Below are 15,161 nucleotides of genomic sequence, written 5' to 3' on the forward strand. Positions count from 1 at the left end.
GTTACTTGTCTCAGTAGTTTACAGTCCCTTCTTGTGTGGGAGGACAACGTATTTGGACATAAAACTAATAATATTTTAAACCTATGCACTGCCCTCCTGAATGTTAGCTGAGAAATTTAGAAATCGATACCTGTAAAAATATATCACTTTTACTAATAAGTTTTTTGGGTGTCATGACCCCCATGGCACACTTTACTAATAAGTTTTTTGGGTGTCATGACCCCCATGGCACACTCATTTTGGATACACAACTTTCAGATGTGTATTTTACAAAAAGTCTCACTGCTGCTAAAAATGCGGTGTTCACCCATTCCTTCACAACACATACAGCTTTATTTCATTATGTTAATATATCCCATAGCATATTACAGACATTTTATGATGAACTTATGTGAGGGAGAATAAAAATTAAATGGATTGCAATTATTTTGTAGCTGAAGTAGTTTCATCTGTGTGCACAAATAAAACAAGACTGCACTTGTGAGAGTGTTATGAATATAGCTGTGATAAGCAGTGAAATAAATTAGATCAGAAGCTACTTGTATATAACCTGAACTGTTCGCTTTGTTTAATTATCTAAGAAAATATTAACATGTCCACTAATGTAACTACATATATATATATATATATTATATATATATACACACACACACATACATATGTGTGTGTGTGTGTGTGTTAATTACCGAATATGTTAACATCCTGTTAACAAAGTGAGAAGTTCAGATTTCTTCTTACATTAATATACGGATTTCTGGAATTGACTTTATGCATAGGAAATGGTTCTAAATTGTCACAAAATTTTCTATCTTAATATATGTATTGCTTTTAATTTAATCAGTTGTTGTGTTGCATGGGATGTGTGGATGTTACCAGGAGTTAGGTAAGCTTGGAGCACTTTCCGAAAATTGTAAATTATGTTTCCTTGGGTGACAGACATGTATAATGATACAGATTAGTCAAACAGGAAGTGTTTTACGAAAACTGTATGTTATGATTTCACTGAGGCGATAACAGTGGCAAAGATAATGGAGTAATCAATGAAGCTGTTCCATAATCTTGCACATGATGCCAGAAAGGTCTGATAATCAAGGAACAGAAGGAAAAAATATGTGTTCTTCAGATGGAATTAGGACATATGGAATTCGAATTACAATAGGTAAAGGGAACAGTATCCATCGATACTGGGAAATGGTGACAAGCAAAGGATGGATGACTGAAGGACTTCTTTCCAAGGCCTTTCCTATTTCATCTAATTTATTTTCGGTTAAAACCCTATGTTCTCTAGGCCTTCGTGAAACACTGATCCTGTCTCTGGAAATGTCTTCACTAATTTCCATATCATAGAATCATTGGGAACACACACACTGGAAAATATTCGTATCAATTCAAGCCGACATTCTGCATACAATTCTGTTTTTGCATAGTTCAACAGAAGAAACACTCGTTATTCCTTTTTTTATACCATACCGAATGGAAATTCGACAGGAAACTCAAAGCAAAACACCCAAATACTCAGTCACTCAGTATAGAAGACATATGCATGGTATTTGCGTCTGAGGACTGTGCCCAGTGATGTATGGGCAGGGAAAATTCGAGACTTGGCACAGTTGAAATAATGACATGTAGCAACAAAATTTGGAGCAATTAAACTTGACAAAAAAACTCAAATGGAAACACCAATACACTCAATAGCACAGTGTTGCTGAGAGAAGCAGCAGCAAAGGCTTGCAAACAAGCCACCCAACCAATGGACCCCTTCCAGGCATCTTTCGTGAGACACCCTATAGAAGCATATGCCTGAGTGTCAATACTGCACAACATAATATATGTTATTGTTACAATACACAAGTCCACACCAGGTAATTGGGATGTTTTCATGAACAATTTGGGTGCCTTACTGTGCTATCTGTCAGACAGAAGAGAAGGACTTACTGGCTTTGTCAGCCATATACGGTTAGTGTCAGTTATAAATTTATGTACTCAACTATGTCAAAATAGCAGTAATCTGGTAGGTTATGTATGCACTCAACAAGCAGAAGTTAAAAAACACTTACTTACCCTTTGGTAAATGTAAGGTTAGTTCATGATGCACAGTTAGTCATGATACATAATGTAGCTACATTTACAGTCCAGAAACACTCAAACAATGAGGGTTGTCAATGAGGATAATAATTAATGAGGATACAATAGAAGGTTTCAAGGAAAAAAACGCTGATTGGAGTGAAGTGAACAATGAGTCAAATGACAGCTCTAAAATCGACATATTCCTTAATAAGTTTGAAAACAGATTTCCTAAAGTAATAATTAAATGTAACACAAGGAAGTCATCAAAGTAATCACTACAGGTATTAAAGTACCTTCAAGATGGAAAAGGAAAATCTACAAATTAGCCAGAACGAGTAAGAAATCTGAAGTACTTTCATGTTACATACAGTATTGTACCATTTAAGAAAATGGTACACAATAATTCAGGAGTATGAATATCTTGCCAGAAATTGGCAGATTAGATGATAACATCAAATCAATAGAGAATGTAGTTAAAACAGACACATGGAAATAAGCATTAGAACATGGGACTATTTCTACTAAAGAGAAAGGCCACATTAAAAAAGACATTTCATCTGCAGTAGATATTTTTAATAATTTCTTTTCAGAAGCATATGAAAAAATCTGTCAAGAAACTCAGAAGTGAAAGCAAAAATATACAACAATGAATCAGTACAGAGGAGATTTAACAGAATGAGCATTTTTCACACATTCCCATCTGAAATAAACAAGATTATCATGATCTCCAAGACTAAAAGTTCGTAATGAGTTAGGAAATCTCCAATAAGATACTAAAAAGTTTTGGTCCTGTAATTTCTTATGTCCTGAGTCTCGTGTGCAATAAACAGTTCAGTGTATTTTGCTATACACTTTGAATCACGCCATTGTTAGGTCTCTCGATAAGAAAGACGACTTCACTGATCTAGCCTCATATTTTACATCATTACTCAAAATTAATCAGAAGATAGTGTACTCAAAGACTGTCACACCTATCCAGTAATTGGATACTTACTCAGTCACAGTTTTGATTTCAAAGAGCTACACTACAGATTGAAGCTGTTTAGGTCTTCACTGAGCACATAACAAAATTTGTAAACAATAAAACATCCTCAGTTGGAGTCTTCAGTGATTTATCAAATGCATCTGTCATCCTAATATTCTATTAGATAAATCAGATTTTTACGGGTTGCATGCTTCAGTAGACTCTTGGTTTCGTTGCTGTTTATGGAAAGGTGGTACAGAAAGTCAATCTAGGATAGTTGAATAATACAGAGATGCGATATCGTCTTTATGAGGCAAGATCGCAATGAGCATGCCACAGGATTTGAGCATGGTCCCATTGCTTTTCGTCCTCTATGCTCACGATCTATCACTTTATTTGAATGAGGAGGGAAAATTAGTACTTTTGTAGCTGATTCAAGTGTTATTGTCAAGCTGATCAATGAAGCATCCACAGATAAAACATTAAATGATGTTTTCATTAAATTTATTGATCGGTTTGTTATAGATGTACTAGCCTCAAACTTTTAAGAAACCCAGCTTGTCTAGTTTTTTACTGTCAAAAATATCCCACATACGTACAATGTAGCCCATTAAGTTAACTGTAGGCCTACCTATAAAAAATAATAAACAGTGCATAAAGTGCACATTGATGAAACTGTAGACTGAAAAAAAACACGTACCAGACATGCTAAAACACTTAGGTATGACTGCTTTTGCCATAAAATTAATTAAAAACTGTGAGGAGCACAGAAATCAGTAAATTTGCACATTTTTATTCACTGATATCCTACAGTATAAAATCCTTAGACAAAAATATTTATTGCATAAAGGAAAGTACTCCTATCTATTTTCACTATTAATGAATGTATTCTTATTCTATTGGATGTAGGCTATATTGTTAATTACTTGTATTCTTAATGTTGTATACTTTCTGTTCTTGGCTGATGAACGATTAAGGTATGGTAATAAACAGCGATAATATGAGGATATCCGTTCCATATGATTAATGTTAATTTATCCCATAAATTATTTGTCTGTCAAGCTCTTGGTGTATTTTATTTGGATGTATATTATCTATTTGAATTCAGTAATGAGATATCGACTGAAGTTACATTCTGTCGATATGCGGCATATGAAATTCTGTCGTCAGTAACATCGCAGGATCGATGTTGGAAGTTCAAGTGTAACTGCATGATTTTTGAAGAGTTGTGTGGTTGTTGCAACTTTGTTTTTTTAAAGTAGTAATTTTTTTTAACATGGCTGGACTAATTAAGTGCATTGCGACAAGGATTCTGCTTTCTAATTCTGCGGTAAGTCAAGAAAAGAGCAGCTAGGGTATAATGTCAGACACCGGTTTTTATGCAGTTCTTCACTCATTTTATGATTACATGCCGATCATACGTTACGAAATTAGATTTTGTCACTGTGTTTTTATGTAATTCATGGTAGAAATACATAATCTAGACGAATATCTTTAATTCTGTCGCCCCAGAGATCACATTGCTGCTTCTAGTGTGTGTTATTAACTGCAATAGTATTTGACGGTTTTTATTTTTCATGTTGAGATGACATAGACTTTTCTTCTATTCAGAACATTTGTAAGTAGAGTTCCTAACGACGATTAGATGTAGTATTAAGAACAAGTTGTGCGACATCTTGTTGTATTTTAGTTCGATAAACCACAGGGCAATAGTAAATTTCATCCGGAGGTCACTGTTACTGTCGTAGTTTGATTCGGATAATCCGTTAAATGACCTATTGCTGCTGTAACTTGACTGCATTTAATCGGTTAGATCAAATAATTCTAACTAATAAATTCCAATTTACATGGATAGTTGAGTGTTGTATGTAATAAGGAACATAGAGCAGGTAACTTCACTTTCAAGTCACCTTTTCTTTATATACAGCAGAAACTGAACGGATTTGTTTCTGCCAGAATAACACCAGAGTCGTTACTAGTTGAGACAGAATTTAGTAAGAAAAGTTGGCAATAAAGAATCAGTTATTTGTGCCAAATTCAGTTGTTGTGAACTTCAGTTATGCTCTTATTCTGACACATTCCTTTTTGTCCACAAAGTAATCCTGTCATAGATAAAGTACATTTTACTCTTATTTTTTTCTTTCAGAAATCAAATGTGGTTTCTTCGGTGTTCACCCGCAATATACAACTGGGTAAGTGTTTTGCTTTAATTTCTGGTTTGTGTATGTTTGAAGTTGATGTCGCCAGTATGTAAAGTAACTGTTAGTGAGCTGTTCAATGAATGCTTTGTTGCTGTTTTCAATAAAAACATGAACTGATAGTATAATAGAAACAGTGACAATTTTTAATGTTTCAAAGTAGCTGTTTTCTTTTAATAAACACATGTAAATCAGTCTAGAAGGAACTCGCATAAGTGTCAATTAGAGAAAATTTGCAGGATCAGCATTGTGTTGGTTTGCTTTACTGAAGGGGCTGGTAGCTTGTGCCTGTTTCTTCCTGGTTACGCATAATTTGACTTATGCTTTATCTCTGAAGGCTCTCATTTGTAAGGCTTCTTCGGGCATACCGTTGAATGGGTAACTGCTATCTAGTGTGTGGTTGTTATAGAGGAAGAAGTTCATCAGTCACTTCAAATGTTGATTTAGGAAGTGTCATTCTATCCTAAATGATGTGACTCTCATGGAGGTGGCTCTAAAAGAAGCTTTCTTATGGGACAATATGTTAAGAGAATAGTCTGTTACTGAAGCACCAAATGACGGAAATACGGAAGCGTCCGATCCCACCCGTCTGCTTTGACCCATGACGTCACAAATATGGCGGAAACAAAAACAAACACACACACTTTCCACAAGAAGCCTAATGACACTAACGGGACAAGCGCGGGAAATGGGGTGTTTTGGGTGGGGGGGCAAACTAAATATAAACAAATTTAGACGCCTTGCGTAGCTACAACGTGTAAGTGAAGACAGCCATGCATGAATACCCACCCACCTCCCCAGGGGTCGTAACCCCTGCAACCCATAGAAGATGAAGATGCTTCAGTAGCTGATTACGGTTTTTTGTCTTTTAAAAAAAAAAATCTTACGGGATAGAACGAACAGATCAGAAAGATAAATATAATAAACTAAAACAGAAATTCGAGGAAACAGATAATTAAAATAAGTAATAAGTGTTTTTAAATTAAAAAAAAAAAAAAAACTCACGAGATAGAACGAACAGATCAGAAAAGTGAATAAAATAAGATAAAACAGAACTGGAGATATCCACACTCAAAACAAACTCCGCGCCGTCATGACGTCACACACGACAACACCCTTATGTCATGGGTCAAAGCCGACGCGTGGGATTGGACGCTTTTGTCGACCCCAAATGACACTGGATGAACCATATACCAAGCCAGTGTAATTTTCCCATTGGTTGTTCTCTAAGTTTAGGTTTATCTCAAGCAGTAAATGCTAAATATTATTCTACTCATGTTTTATCAACTGTGGATGTGTCAGTTTGTTAATGTCTTCACTGAATAATGTGCTAAAGCTTTTGGCATACATACTTGCAGTTATAGTCTTCAGATTCAGTACTGTTGCTTCTAGAAGAATATTGCCAAATATACCTCAGGATGTGAATCTCAGCTTGACAGTTCTGTCATATTTGATTAGAGTACTATCTTCATGTATCTTCCAAAGTCGATCACATATTTGCTCAGCTTTGGCTTTTATTCCTCAACCAATGATACACAAATGCACAACAAGGTAATCCCTCTCGCTGAGTTAATACTGCGATTGCTGTCTCTCCTTGAAGATACACATCATCTCTTAGACGTGGCTTGCATGTGAAAATAAACAATAAATTTGCACAGTAATTATGATATCCTATACAGGGTGTCCAAGGAGGAATGGTCAATATTCAGGTATGTGACAGGAACGATTGATTGAAGCAAAAGATTCATATGGACATATACTCTATTCCAAATGGTTTATCTTTTGTATTATTCAACACACAAAGGTTTACACATGTACACACATTCAACAGTTAGTAAACATTACAATATGTGTTTTCTATAGTATCGATTGAAAAATGCAAATTGTTAACACATTTACCTCTAAGCCTTACTGCACATCACATTACAGCTGTTGTAGAATTAACAAAAAATGTTCGGCCATCCCACTGTCAGTTGTTGCTTCTGCGCATTCCCTAATGAAGGTAGCAGTGTCCATGTTGCAGCCAGGCAAATCATCTCATTTATTCACCTTTCGTTTGTACACCTCGGGCTTCATCCAACCCCAAAAACAAGAATCCAATGGCATAATGTGTGGCGATCTTCGTGGCTAGTTATTTGAACTACCATGACCAGTCTAGCGATTAGGGTAAGAGCATTTGAGATGTTCCCTCACATGTCTAGTAAAATGTGAAGGGTCTGTACCATGTGGGAAGTATGTTGCAGTCTGTGTGGCCAAAGGAATGTACTCAAGGTGATCAACAAACGAATTTTTCAAGAAATGCAAGTAATTCTGTCCTGTCATTCACTCTTGTAAAATGACTGGACTTAACATATTAGCCGTCATGCAGCACCAAACACTGATCTAAAGCCAAATGTGGAAATTAGTTTCCACTGTAGCATTTGGATTATCCTGAAGCCGTCAATGATTATTAGATGTGTTGTTGGTTCCATTCTGTGTAGGCACAGCTTCATCAGTGAAAGGTATTATTGGAAGTACATGACAATTGACATTTGACCGGCGACAAAATTCTAGTTTTGTGGCATTGTTGCAAAGGTGAAGATTACGATCTCAAAGTGTTTGAAGTGCATACGCGAATTGCACATGTAATGTTTCCCTCAAAAGTATTCGTGGGAATTTAATATGGTGAGCATATCTCTTTGTGTTGGTAGTGGAACTGGTGCAACATTTCAACAACATGTTGCTGTTCCAGTGCAAATTGTTGAACTGTATTTCAGAAGAAAAATTGGGGACTTTAAAGAATACCTCTTTCATGCAGTGTGCTGAAAACTCTAGTATTCACTTTATGACTAGGAATTCAATGTGATGGAAAGTATCAGTGGTATTCTTCAACAGCAAGAGGAGCACTGCCTTCGCAGGTGCCATACACATACACTATATTTGCATAATCTTAATTATTGTAGATGTGTGGCATTTTAGCCAGCGCATGTAAAACCACAGTTAACCAAAGCTTCTCTTTGATACTCTCTTGCACTACTGCACTCACAACACACCAAGTACAACTATGCATGGCAGAAATAACTCAAGCCGAAAGGTTGAAAGCAATGAGGTATGTTGGGCTAGAATAAAACATGAGAGGTTGGATGGGTAATATGCATATGTGCATGCCACTAGCCAAAAACAGATGTATATTAAATGTGTCCTATCTTGGAAATCATTTGGAGTAGAGCATGCATCCATATGAAGTTTTTTTGCTTCAAACAAGTGTTCCTGTCATATCTCTGAATATTGACACCTCATGTAGTAAATTATTATATTGTTAGTATCATTCATTGGAAAGGATTACACATCAACTGGGACTTTTGTGGAAGGTTGCCAGATTTATTGAAATCCTTCACTTCAAAGCTATATTCCACTACCAGATCAGAGACATGTTCTCAGTCAGTTTTGTAAGAAAATGGTTTATGCTTCATAGACTGGAGGCATGGACACAAAAATACAGGTTTTAAGTTTGCAACTGATAAAACCAAGTGTGTTAATTTAATTTTATAGATCGTAACTACAGTGAACCAGAACTAGATTTTAATTGGCAGCAGTCTTCATTTAGATCAGTCAGTCAGGTTCCTTCATCTCATTCAAGAAAAGGCTCACTGGTAAGCATCAGAGTATATCTGTGTCCGCCGCTTGTGGTCTCGCGGTAGCGTTCTCGCTTCCCGAGCACGGGGTCCCGGGTTCGATTCCCGGCGGGGTCAGGGATTTTCACCTGCCTCGAGATGACTGGGTGTTTGTGTTGTCCTCATCATTTCATCATCATCCAGGAAAGTGGCGAAATTGGACTGAGCAAAGGTTGGGAAATTGTACGGGCGCTGCTAACCACGCAGTTGAGCGCCCCACAAACCAAACATCAGAGTATATCTGTGGTAGGGTTTGGTATGTAGAAAAGTTCTGTGTACAAGAGTTTATTTAAGCATTATTCCGGTACTATCTACACTAAAAGTGTAAAATTTATGGCTTGGCTTAAAGATTTTGCACATAGTACACAATGTCGGTAAGCAAGTGGGATTTACTGAACGATTCCTATCCCTGTTTTCTTTATTGAAATGGGTGAACCTTTACTATTTGATACTAGCTGCTGTTGTGATGCGCAAGCACAACAACAACTGCTTGCTGCTTCACTTCTCAATGGCTACCCTGTTTGTGTCAAGGCCCATAGAACTTTGAATTCCTCCAATGGTGTAATTTACACCAGGCTGCTCGACGGTCTCACCGAGGTCGAAATCCAATCTTACCTCTCTGATCAGGGAGTCATTGCTGTCCATCATGTAATGAAACAGGTTGATTCCTCCTTAGTGCCCACCCGCACTCTCTTTCTCACCTTTGACGGAGTGGTGCTTCCGTCCAAGCTCAAAGCAGGCTATGAAATTATCACAGTCCGGCTGTACATTCCAAACCTGATGCGCTGCTACCAGTGTCATCGTTTGTCACACTAGAAGGTCTTGTTGATACCCAGCCAAATGTGTCATCTGTGGTATGGATGCCGACGAGGGCGATTTTCCACCTCCTCCCCATTGTATCAATTGCAATGGCGGCCATGCCGCCATCTCTCGTGATTGTCCCGTGTATCTTGATGAGTGGGCTGTTCAAGAGATCCAGGTAAAGAAAAAGGTGCCTTACCCAGTTGCTCGCAAGTTACTGGCTAGTTGCAAACTCTGCATTCTCCCGTCTGGCACCTATAGTTCTGTTCTTGTTACCCCTCGCTCCATGAAGGACGTGGCCACACAGACATGCAGCCTTAAATTCAGCTCTGAGATTGTGAAATCGCCCAGTGTCAAGGTAGCATCGCCATCTGCCCCGTCCAGCTTTGCAGCAAGCCGTCGAACTCTGGCCTCAAGGGGTACAGCTACCACTACACGACCAGTAGGCCAGAAAGGACAGAACGAGTACTCCGGTTAAGACTTCCTCAGTCACTCCAGCCAAATATCACCCAAGTCATCCTCTAACCGGAAGGGCTCGAAGAAGTCCATCAAAGGCGGACGGTATTCTCCTCTGCCTACTTGAAGATTCTCTTCGCCGGTGGCACCCTAGACCAGCCGGCTTCTGTATCGCCGGTGCACACCACCAACCATTTAACAGCATTGCACTCCACAGACCGACTGCACAAGGAAGCCGATGCTTCTGTGGACCCCATGGAGAAGGCTCCTCCTGCTTCTGTGTCCTGTAGTAATGACCCTACACCGGCTGTCACTCGACAGCCGCCGAGTTGACACCTCTACATCTCTTCCTCATCATGATTCTCCTCCAATGGAACGTTTGTGGCTTTTCGTATCACAAAGAGGATTTACAGCTGCTTTTAGCATTGCAGCATCTACATCCATACTCTGCAAGCCACCTGACGGTGTGTGGCGGAGGGTACCTTGAGTACCTCTATCGGTTCTCCATTCTAGTCCAGTCTCGTATTGTTCGTGGAAAGAAGGATTGTCGGTATGCTTCTGTGTGGGCTCTAATCTCTCTGATTTTATCCTCATGGTCTCTTCGCGAGATATACGTAGGAGGGAGCAATATACTGCTTGACTCTTCGGTGAAGGTATGTTCTTGAAACTTCAACAAAAGCCTGTACCGAGCTACTGAGCATCTCTCCTGCAGAGTCTTCCACTGGAGTGTATCTATCATTTCCGTAACGCTTTCGTGATTACTGAATGATCCTGTAACGAAGCGCGCTGCTCTCCGTTGGATCTTCTCTATCTCTTCTATCAACCCTATCTGGTACGGTTCCCACACTGCTGAGCAGTATTCAAGCAGTGGGCGAACAAGCGTACCTTAACCTACTTCCTTTGTTTTCGGATTGCATTTCCGTAGGATTCTTCCAATGAATCTGTCTGGCATCTGCTTTACCAACGATTAACTTTATATGATCATTCCATTTTAAATCACTCGTAATGCGTACTCCCAGATAATTTATGGAATTAACTGCTTCCAGTTGCTGACCTGCTATTTTGTAGCTAAATGATAAGGGATCTATCTTTCTATGTATTCGCAGCACATTACACTTTTCTACATTGCGATTCAATTGCCATTCCCTGCTCCACGCGTCAGTTTGCTGCAGATCCTCCTGCATTTCAGTACAATTTTCCATTGTTACAACCTCTCGATATACCACAGCATCATCCGCAAAAAGCCTCAGTGAACTTCCGATGTCATCCACAAGGTCATTTATGTATAATGTGAATGGCAACGGTCCTACGACACTCCCCTGCGGCACACCTGAAATCACTCTTACTTCGGAAAACTTCTCTCCATTGAGAATGACATGCTGCGTTCTGTTATCTAGGAACTCTTCAATCCAATCACACAATTGGTCTGATAGTCCATATGCTCTTACTTTGTTCATTAAACGGCTGTGGGGAACTGTTTCAAACGCCTTGCGGAAGTCAAGAAACACGGCATCTACCTGTGAACTCGTGTCTATGGCCCTCTGAGTCTCGTGGACGAATAGCGCGAGCTGGGTTTCACACGATCGTCTTTTTCGAAACCCATGCTGATTCCTACAGAGAAGATTTCTAGTCTCCAGAAAAGTCATTATACTTGAACATAATACGTGCTCCAAATTTCTACATCCCCTTGTTCTCCACCTTCAGGAAACAAAATTGCACCCTCGTGACTGCTTTGAGCTTTCACATTACCTCCTGACTCATTTCGACCTTTGCATTCCATCTCATAAGTGCATCATACTGCTCATACGGGATGACATCCATAGTCAACCCTTCTCTGTGACTAACCGTCTGCAAGCTGTTGAAGTTTGCCTTTTCCTTCTCCAGCTCACTTTTCCCTCTGTACCATTCATGTCCTTCCATCATTCAATGTCACGAGGGCAGACTTCCTTTAGCTTATTGGGCAGCTACCTCCTCCATTTTTGGAACTCAGTGACTTAAACGCGCATCATTTCCTTTGGGGTTCTCCCGGGACCTGTCACAGAGGTGCCCTCTTGGCTGATCTTCTTAATCTACTTAACTCCTTCTGCCTTAACATTGGAGCACCCACTTTCCTTTGACTCGTCACACACCTATTCCCATTTGGACCTAACATTTTGCACTGCCCAGCCTCCCCATCATCTTTAGGGGTCTGTTCTTTCTGACATCTACTCGAGCAACTATTTCCTGTATGCTCTCCATTTGCTGACTCCTACCCCATCCAAATGCACACCCAAATGGCAGCTTTACTCCTCCCTGGCGACCTTCGAAGAACAAGATTTCCCCATTTGTAATGAGCAGGTGGACTATCTCACCAACATTATCCTTAGTGCTGCAGAACGTTCCATTCCTCGCACTTCCTCTTTACCACGTCATGTGCCTGTCCCGTGGTGGACTGAGGCATGCCGCAATGCAATTCGCACATGGAGGCGTGCTTTCCACGTATTTAACCATCATCCTACAGTGGCAAAGTGCATTCATTATAAACAGATACGTGCAAAGTGTCATCACGTTCTTCGGGATAGCAAACAAGTTAGCTGGATTTCATTCACTAGTTCTTTTAAAAGTTCCACCCCTTCCTCTGTTGTGTGGGTGAACCTCCGGCAGCTCTATGGGACCAAGATCCATTCCCCTATTTCTGGCCTCACAGTAGCAGACAATGTTATCGTGGACCCTATTGCTATTTCCAACACCTTGGGCCATCATTTTGTGGAAGCTATCAACCTGCCTGCCTCCACCAGAAGCAAGTGGAGGCGGCTTGAATGATACCCTTCTCTTTTTCGAATCGTGAGTGCTACAATGCTGCCTTTACTATGAGAGAGCTCGATCATGCTCTCAGTTCATCCTGATCCTCTGCCCCAGGGTCGGACGCCATCCACGTTCAGATGTTGCAGCACCTTTCTCTTGCGGCAGAGGGCACATTTCCCGGACACTGGCGTGAAGCCACCATCATACCCATACCTAAGCCCAGTAAGGACGAAAACCTTCCTTCTAGCTACTGCCCCATCTCTCTTAACAGCTGTGTTTGCAAGGTGATGGGACGCATGATTCATGTCCACCTGGTATGATGGATCAAATCTCAATTTGCTGACCAATGCGCAGTGTGGATTTCGAGCGCGGCGTTCGGCAGTTAACTATCTCATTACTTTGTCCACCCATGAGATGAATGGTTTTCTGTGGAAATTCCAGACTGTGACCATGTTTCTCGAGTTGGAGAAGGCCTGCGACACCTGCTGGAGAACTGATACCCTCCGTACTCTTTACGTGTGGGGCTTCTGTGGGCGCCTGCCCTGTTTCCTTCAGGCATTTTTAAAACTTAGTTTTCAGGGTGTGTGTGGGTTCTGCCTTGTCGGACCCCTTTATCCAGGAAAACAGTGTGCCTCAGGTTTCCGTCCTGAGTGTCGTCCTCTTTGCTAATGCCTATAACCCTGTTATGGCCTGTCTCCTACCGGGCATCTCTGGATCCCTTGTTGTTGACAATTTGGCCATCTATTGCAGTTCTTCACGGATCTGTCTGACTGAACGGTGTCTTCAGCGATGTCTCGATCATCTTTACTCGTGGAGCATCAACAATGGCTTTCACTTTTCCACTGACAAAACCGTCTCTAAGAATTTCTGGTGACGCAAGGGGTTTCTCCCACCATCTTTACATCTAGGGCATGTTGCCCTTCTCTTCGTTGAAATTACGAAATTGCTGGGGCTCATGCTCAATAGGAAAAACTCTTGGTCCTCCCAAGTCTCTTATCTGGCAGCCCGCTGTTCGCGGTTCCTCAGTGTCCTATGTGTCCTCAATGGTACTTTCTGGGGTGCCGATCGAACCACCCTCCTGTTTGTACCAGTCCCTTGTCTGTTCAAAACTTGACTATGGGTGCTTTGTTTATGCGTTTGCACGCCCATCCATCTTATGCTGTCTCAACACTATACACCATCATGGTTTCCGTTTGGCCATGGGCCCCTTTGACACCAGCTCAGTTGAGTCTGTATGCTGAAGCTGCTGAACTACCACTGTCCTACCAATGTGACTTTCTCCTCAGCAGGTATGCATACAGTTTGTCTGCCATGCGTGGCCACCCCTCCTATGCCTCCTCCTGTGATGATTCCTTTGATCATCAGTATGGGGCTCGTCCCTCTTCTCTGTTACCTCCTGGAGTCCTCTTTCGGCACTTAGTATAGTGGCTTAACTTCACACTACCTGCACTTTTCCCGGTGGGTGTTGAACCCTTCGCCATCTTGGCTTTGTGAAGCGGCCCATGTTAATCTTGGCCGTCATTCGCTTCCTAAGGACACTACTTCAGCCTCGCTCTATTGCCTTCAGTTTCATGACCTTCGCATGGAACTTCGCGATAGTACCTTTGTATACACTGATGGCTCTCAGACTGACCGTGGGGACAGGTGTGCCTTCGTCATTGGCACCCGTGTCTTTCGATATCGGCTTCTGGCACACTCCTCAGTAGTTACAGTCGAACTTTTTGCCTTGCATCAGGCCACAGAGTACATCCGGAGACACAGCATTCCTACTTGTGTCCTCTGTTCAGACTCACTCAACACCCTACAAAGTCTGTGCTCATCCCTTAGTGCAGTGGGCCCAGGAAAACTGTCACTCGCTCACTCTTGGTGGAGTCAATGTCATGTTCCTGTGGGTTCCTGGTCATGTCGGTCTGCCAGGAAACAAGGCTGCTGATGCTGCTGCCAAAGCTGCGGTCCTAGTACCTCAGCCCGCGAGAACCTATATTCCCTCCAATGATCTCTGTGTTGCCTAGTGTCAAGATGAGGTGTCCCTTTGGCATCACTTATGGTCCACCCTTCACAGGAATAAGCTCTGGGTTATTAAGCCTCTCTCAGCACCTTGGACGACCTCTTCTCGGCCCTCCTGCTGGGAGGAGGTTATTTCAACTTGGCTGCATATTGGACACTGCCTTTTTAGCCACCATAATTTGCTGACTGGCACTACGCCACCACTTCGTACACATTGCACCCAAGTTTTAA

General features: G+C 41.0%; 1 protein-coding gene across 1 annotated transcript in view; it reads left to right on the forward strand.

The window, feature by feature from the left end:
• Nucleotides 1-4,191: 4,191 nt before the first annotated feature.
• Nucleotides 4,192-15,161, forward strand: part of LOC126175830 (peroxiredoxin-like) — a 44,770-nt gene continuing 33,800 nt past the window's right edge. Inside the window, exons 1-2 of the mRNA XM_049922830.1 lie at nucleotides 4,192-4,361; nucleotides 5,178-5,223. Coding sequence (XP_049778787.1) covers nucleotides 4,308-4,361; nucleotides 5,178-5,223 — 100 coding nt within the window. The 5' untranslated portion in view covers nucleotides 4,192-4,307. The remainder of the gene's footprint in view (nucleotides 4,362-5,177; nucleotides 5,224-15,161) is intronic.

The sequence above is a fragment of the Schistocerca cancellata genome, chromosome 3 (assembly GCF_023864275.1).
Source record: "Schistocerca cancellata isolate TAMUIC-IGC-003103 chromosome 3, iqSchCanc2.1, whole genome shotgun sequence".
In the NCBI taxonomy this organism is placed as follows: Eukaryota; Metazoa; Arthropoda; class Insecta; order Orthoptera; family Acrididae; genus Schistocerca; species Schistocerca cancellata.